General features: G+C 43.6%; 1 protein-coding gene across 1 annotated transcript; it reads left to right on the top strand.

The window, feature by feature from the left end:
- Positions 1-661: 661 nt before the first annotated feature.
- LOC135979602 (apoptosis-associated speck-like protein containing a CARD) lies at positions 662-2,544 on the top strand (the record flags this gene model as incomplete). Its single annotated transcript, XM_065579919.1, has 2 exons — positions 662-978; positions 2,238-2,544. Coding segments are annotated over exons 1-2 (322 nt in total), but the record flags the coding sequence as incomplete, so codon positions are not given.
- Positions 2,545-7,250: the final 4,706 nt, after the last annotated feature.

The following is a 7,250-nucleotide window of genomic DNA, read 5'->3' as shown; positions in this document are numbered from 1 at the left end:
GACCAGTTTCTTACAGGGATTGCAGGAGATGTGGGTTTTGGGGAGGGATCTGAATGAGAAAAGAGGGTAATGGCTTTGCAGACCAGCACAGGAAAAGCATGTCATAAGTAGGGGGTTGAGTGGGGAAAACAGGCAAATATAGAGACAATCTTGGCAATTAAGCAGCAGGTGATAAGCACAGCAGTTGAAACAGTTTCACTTTTCACTTCTCCCAGGCAGTCATTTCTCCTTCCAAAACAACGTGAAGATAAGCAAGATAAGTTCAAAGTCTGGACTACAGCACAATGTGCAATGCAGCTTCTTTAACGAATTCCCAGTGGCAATCTCACTCCCCCATCCCTTCTCTTCTGCTAGATTTTACTCTCATAGATCTGCATAAGTATCATCGCTGTGTTTTGCAATTTCCATTCTCTCTCTCCAGTCACACAAGCACAGGGCTGTGATAATGCCAGGGCAGGTAAATTCCAGCAGAACAGAGATGGAATTGGATAAGTACTTGGTGTGGGGGGGTTGCTTTGAGATTTAAGCGAACTGCTCAGGTTTGTGGATATGATAGTGGAGAATGGGGGGGGGGGAGGGTTGCTTTGAGTTGTGAGCGCATTAGAGAGAGGTGCTAGTTCCCAAGAGAAAACATTTTGGGTTGTTTGTTTGCAGGTGCAGATTCCTGATTTTTTTCTGCTCCAGGAGTCAGCTCAGGTAATGTCTGAGGAGGCAGTGCAATATCATCTGCTGGAAACCCTGGAAGATCTGGGGCAGAAGGGGTCTGGGAGTTCAAGTTCACACTGAATACAATCAAAGTAGAAGGTGGTTATAACTCAGCTTTCTGGGACATACTGGAAACAGCAAAGCCTGTGGATGTCACCAATGAGATGATCTACTACTATAGGAAAGCCTATGATCAGAAGATAGTCATGGAGGTGCTGAGAGCCATCAACCTGAGGGATCTATCGGAGAGACTCATCGATGCAGCAAAGGCTGGTAAGAATCTACCAATGGAGAGGACAGTGGGCACTGGCTGGCTAGAACAAATGTATCCAGGGTGGGTGTCTTCAGTGCTGGTCGAACTATTCTGTGTTTGAAGGAGGAAGGGAAGGGAAGGTTAATTCTCTGAACGAGGTGTTGGCTATTTCAGACCTGATGAAGTTGATCATTTCTCTCTTTCACAAGCCAGCAAGTGTATGGGTCAGATTCACAAGTCTTGAGTCAAGATTTCTTTTGGGTGTCCAGAACCTCTTGATGAGTGAATGTAGAGAACTCCAGGAATGCAGTTAGGCTGTTGATTGGTGGGTGCCGGTGAAGTGGGTATTGAGAAAGCTTCCCAAGTGTGCATGACCTTTTCAGCGCAGTACGATGATAACTTTTTGCAGTGCTTGGTGCTGGATTCTGTTGCAGGTTGTAGGTCATCAGTCCTGATGAAGCAATTTACCACCTTTGATAGCTCCTTGGGGCAGGATTTGGCAACTTCAGTGGAGGCTAAGAAGTTTCACTTGGCCTGTAATACAGCCTCAGCTAACGCTTGGAGGAATTCATTGTGTTTTATCCTATCTGACTCAGTGTTTGTTTTCTGCCATGGGTGCTTGAATTTCTGCCCCTCTCCCTTCATCTGACACATCTGACCACATACAAAATGTTGGGGGAGTTACACATGGCGTGATGCTCTTCCCACCCTGGATGCTATTCATACACCCAGCAGAGTTATGTGCCATTAACGGAAGGGGCAAACTGGGGGAAATTGGAGAGCAGGATGTACAAATTTTACTATCACAATCATTCCCTTTTCTGTTAGAAGGAAACGTTGGATGGTGCCACTATTGTCCCTGCTCTTTTCTTCTGTGTTCTTCTCACCTAGGGTGACCAGATGTCCCGATTTTATAGGGACAGTCCCGATTTTTGGGTCTTTTTCTTATATAGGCCCCTATTACCCCCCCATCCCCTGTCCCGATTTTTCACATTTGCTGTCCTATTCTCACCTGATAGATTTTGTTCCAATGGCCTGACTTAGTTTTGTCTTGGTTTCAGGAAGGACCAGTGTAGTGTTTTGTGGGCGGGTTTCCATTTGGGATTGAAAGCGAATGTGCAGCAACTCTTGTTTGCATGACTGGAGGGAGCGCTAGGCAAGAAGGGAGGGGGTTGATGTGAGGTGAGTGCTTTAGAGCCCTTTAGTTTCAGTTTTGCTCTGATTATTCCGCTATTTTTTTTCTGTGAACCATTTCCTGGTTTTGTCTCTCCTCTCGCAGGCTGCTCAGAGAGCTGAGGAAGGAGATGCCATGGAGAAAGCAGTGAGCGATTGCTTACATGACATTCTTGAAGAGCTGACAAAGGATGAGCTCAAGAAATTCAAGTTCAAACTGAACAAATTTAAGCTGAAGAGCAACTATGACAATATCCCCATGGGTAAATTAGAGGACTCATCACCTGTGGACATGACTCAATCCCTGCTCAGCTACTATGGAGAGGACTATGGGGCGGAAGTGACAGTGAATGTGCTGAAATCTATAAACAGGAGAGATCTGGCTCAGAAACTCTCTGAGACACTGAGACCTGGTAAGAAATAACCTAGGGAGAGCTCTGCCCTGCACAGTGTGTGCGTGTGGGGGCAGGGAGGAGGAATTGTATCTCCTTCTCTGCAACTTTGATTTTCAACATTTGCTCTTTTTTTAATAATATTTATGGACATAAATAACTATTTGCTTTGTGCTGAGGTGACGGCCGCCATCTTGGCTAACATACTGGGGACCAACCCGTGGACCTCCAGTGCTAAAAGCACAAACTGCCAAAGCTTCATAAAATGGAGCTGTAACAGTCTGAGAGAGCAGGCAGAGAGGTGAGACGTGTAACACACATTCACTAGTGAGTTACACTGACACTGTGCTCCACCCTCTACACTGCACAGAGAGGCAGGGATGGTCCTACCCCAAAAAGTGTGAGAGAGAACATTTCCCAGCCAAAGCAGGAGCATTATTAGAAATGACAGAAGAGAACAGAAATCGCCCAGATTTTAACCTGTCAATCTTTAATTCAGAGCCAGGTTTCACTCATTTTCTGACTCCACTTCCTGGTTCCAATTATACCTCCAAAGACTTGCAGGTGCTTAACTTTACACACAATGATTCCAGCTCAGAACTGAACTAGTGCTGCAAAGTCTTGTAACTGTACCATTAGTCATACAATATTTTGTGTTTTCGTAAAGCCCCTGCTTCTTGAGTCATGTGATTATATGACTCAATTTTGTTTAAAATATAAAGTACAGTTCTAATTCTCATGACTGCAAAGAAAATCTACAAAGTATAAACAATAAATGCTCCAAAAGGCCAATTAAAATGTTTTTTTTTTAATCTCATGTTTTTAAGACAGACAATTATGATTTTTGAGGGGCCTGACTCAATTTGTAAATGCTTTGGTTTGGCAACATTGCAGTGCTTAAGCACATGTTTAACTTAACATACTGACATACAATTGACTTCAGCAGCATTACTTACAGCAGTGGTTCTCAACCTTGGGCCACGGCTTGTTCAGGGTAAACCCCTGGCGGGCCGCGAGATGCTTTACCTGAGTGTCCGGAGGTACCACTGCTCACAGCTCCCGGGCCAATGGCAGCTGCGGAAAGTTGCTGTGCCCATAATTCTGATCTATGATGCAGTGGGGCTCCTGGAGCAAGATTTATCTTTGTTCCTGGGAAATTCCACTGTGGGGACAGTGTTGAGTGGAACAATAATAATAATAATTAATAATAGTATTTCTTTATTTGTATTGGGTCCCATGAGATTAGGAGTTGAGAATTCTACTCCCAGCAACCCCATAGCACTTGTTAGAGTATTATTTTAAAGAGGAACCAGACTGACCTTTCCTCATTCCCACTTTGTTCCTATTCACTTGCATTGGAAGGAGAATCAATAGGTCTCTATCAACTCAGAAAGTAAATTGAATTAATTGCGTTCCAATAATCTCTCTTTTCATTTCTCTTGTTAGATGGTTTAACTCCAGTGCCATAACTTCAGCAACCCCCAAAGCCAGGGGACAAAGACCGTCCCAAAGGTATTTTCCTCTTACATCCCTTTGATTTTACCTTTACTTAGCACTTCTAGTTAAAAAAAATGCAACACTGGTAGGTTTTAAATCCTGAACCAGACCATGGAGTAGCTGTTCTAGAAACTCTGACGCTTCTCAGGGGTACCAGGGCTGTGAGGCACCTTGTTACCACCTGCCCTTAGTGTGAGGAAACCTTGTCTGTGCCAGCCAGAGGCCAGCTGGGCTGTCCCTTTGCAGGTTAGCAATAGGCACACGCCAACCCCTGAGGCTTCTGAGTGTCCATCTCTAGTGTCCAGCTCCTGATCCACTGGACACTCACAGAATTCCCAGATCCTCTGTCCCCCAAAGGCACAGAACAGCACCGCTTACAAGTTACGCTATAGAACATAGCTCCACTTAACACACAGCACTTAGATTGGTTTACAGAGAAAGCAAGTCCTGCTAGTGAAGGACGACCTTTAAAGGTTCCTTCCAGTTCTAGGAGATAGGATATCTCCATTAATTAATGAATGTATTTATTTAAGTTCACGTTTATTTAACAAAGAATAGAGATTCAAATGGTTGCAAAGAGAAACATTGGAAACAAAGGGTTATCTATAAAATAAGATAGCAACTCGCTTAACCCGAACTTAACTACCAAGACATTATGTCATAAGAGCAAAACCTCACTCAAAATCCCTCCAGCATATTACAGCCAGCTGAGATCTTTCATTCATGAAGCAAGTCCATGGTCAGTTTACTTCATACGTGAAAGATATTTTGTCTCTCTTGGCATTCTCCTGACATACCAAACTAATTCTTTAACCTTAGATATAAACCAAACACCATCTTGCTGTCCACTCCTTCCTGTAGACTTTGTGATCTCTTCCTGATTTTGCAAAGTTGATTAGCTGGTGATGCCATATGTAAATAGACTTCCATTGTAAAACACACAATACACAATGGAGAACCAGGAAGGTAAGTGTCTCCTATCCCTTGTCTGAACAGACCTGTCCTCGCTTACAGACAACCCCCCAACCTAAAGCAAATACTCACCAGCAACCACACATCACTGAACAAAACCACTAACCCAGGAACCTATCCTTGTAACAAACCCCGATGCCAACTCTGTCCACATATCTATTCAAGTGACATCATCATAGGACCTAATCACATCAGCCATACCATCAGGGGCTCGTTCACCTGCACATCTACCAATGTGATATATGCCATCATGTGCCAGCAATGCCCCTCTGCCATGTACATTGGCCAAACCGGACAGTCTCTACGCAAAAGAATTAATGGACACAAATCTGACATCAGGAATCAAAATACTCAAAAACCAGTGGGAGAACACTTTAACCTGTCTGGTCATTCAGTGACAGACCTGCGGGTGGCTATATTACAACAGAAAAACTTCAAAAACAGACTCCAAAGAGAGACTGGTGAGCTAGAATTGATATGCAAACTAGACACAATCAACTCCGGTTTGAATAAGGACTGGGAATGTCTGAGCCATTACAAACATTGACTCTATCTCCCCTTGTAAGTATTCTCACACTTATTATCAAACTGTCTGTACTGGGCTAGCTTGATTATCACTTCAAAAGTTGTTGTTTTTTTTTTTTTTTCTCTTAATTAATTGGCCTCTCAGAGTTGGTAAGACAACTCCCACCTGTTTATGCTCTCTGTATGTGTGTATATATATCTCCTCAATATATGTTCCATTCTATATGCATCCGAAGAAGTGGGCTGTAGTCCACGAAAGCTTATGCTCTAATAAATTTGTTAGTCTCTAAGGTGCCACAAGTACTCCTGTTCTTCTTTTTGAACAGAACCTGTTTATCACTTTCTAGTGACCTGGCTTACATACCTTCAAGAACTCAGTTTTGGGGATACATATGTAGGCACCCTTTACTAGATCAGCCTCTGAACTTAATTGGGATCAGCCTTGGAGATTACACCTCCCATGATGCCTTGGGAAAGAGGCAAAGAGACTTCTAGGGATCAATGCAGGGAGAACATGGGGTGGGCTCCATTTTGGAGAGGAGCTGAGCTCCCTTTATGGAGCTCTGTCCAAACCAGGAGCTGCTGCTAAACTCTTGCTAGAAAGCCAGAAGCTGCTGCTGAGGGTCTGCTGGGGCTTTGATCAAGCAGGAATCTTGCCTGGAGCTACTGAAAATAGCCAAGTCAGTTACAAATGCTCTAGCAAGTGTTTGTAACCCATTTAACACCTTGTGACCCAGTTCAGTGATCTCATGAGTTGGTAAGCGTGTCAACTCTGGTTTGCTGGAAAACATCTGTTTGTAACTTTGCAGCACTGATAATATTTCTGCCCTTTCAACTGGTGATAACGTAATGTAGATGTCAATGTTTTCCAGAGTGTAATTATCTTGGCATCCAGCCATGAAAGCAGTGAGGTGACATTCCTCAGTTTCCCCTTCCACACAACAGACCAGGTTTATTATGGTTTCTCTGCTGTGACAAGCTCTAAGTCTGCTTACAAGTATTAGTTGTGAAGCAGCATCGCCATGAGAGTCCATAACATACTGTGTGTTCATAATTACCTCGTATTATTTCCAAGGATTCTTTCTAAAACTTGTGCACTTTGTACTTCTGACATTACCATCAGGTTTTCTATCACAACTGAGCCTTTACAAGCCTTTTCATCATATAACACACCCTCTGTTTAGACAGTCGGTGGGTTTGTTTGTTCAGTATCCTTCCTGAACCTTGGCACATAATTAGCTGCTGGCTTTTCCTTTACTTCAGCATTCCCCTTAGCACAGGCTTTTAATTCAATCACATCTTTGTGGATTTGGTATTTCAGGGTCCAGTAAGGTAAGGATGCAAAGGAATCCTGCATAATGACAGGCCCATTATGGGCTGTGCAGATGCAAAAACCCCACTTCCCTCTTGGGGTTAACTTGTGGCCCTCACCCTCAGGACTGAGTCCTCCCACCCTGCAGCCTTTTCTGGAGGGTTGTGACTTGAGCTCCCTTGGTTAAGAGATTCTACCTGCTGATTAGCTGTGAATGTGTCTGACAGCACCTCTCAGCCACTTCCTTTGTGTTAAAAGAAGAACAGGAGGACTTGTGGCACCTTAGAGACTAACAAATTTATTAGAGCATAAGCTTTCGTGGACTACAGCCCACTTCTTCGGATGCATATAGAATGGAACATATATTGAGGAGATATATATACACACATACAGAGAGCATAAACAGGTGGGAGTTGTCTTA

This window comes from Chrysemys picta, unplaced genomic scaffold (genome assembly GCF_011386835.1).
Source record: "Chrysemys picta bellii isolate R12L10 unplaced genomic scaffold, ASM1138683v2 scaf1032, whole genome shotgun sequence".
Classification (NCBI taxonomy): domain Eukaryota; kingdom Metazoa; phylum Chordata; order Testudines; family Emydidae; genus Chrysemys; species Chrysemys picta.
The sequence above is the reverse complement of the archived record's forward strand: the minus strand, read 5'-3'. Positions and strand labels throughout refer to the sequence as shown.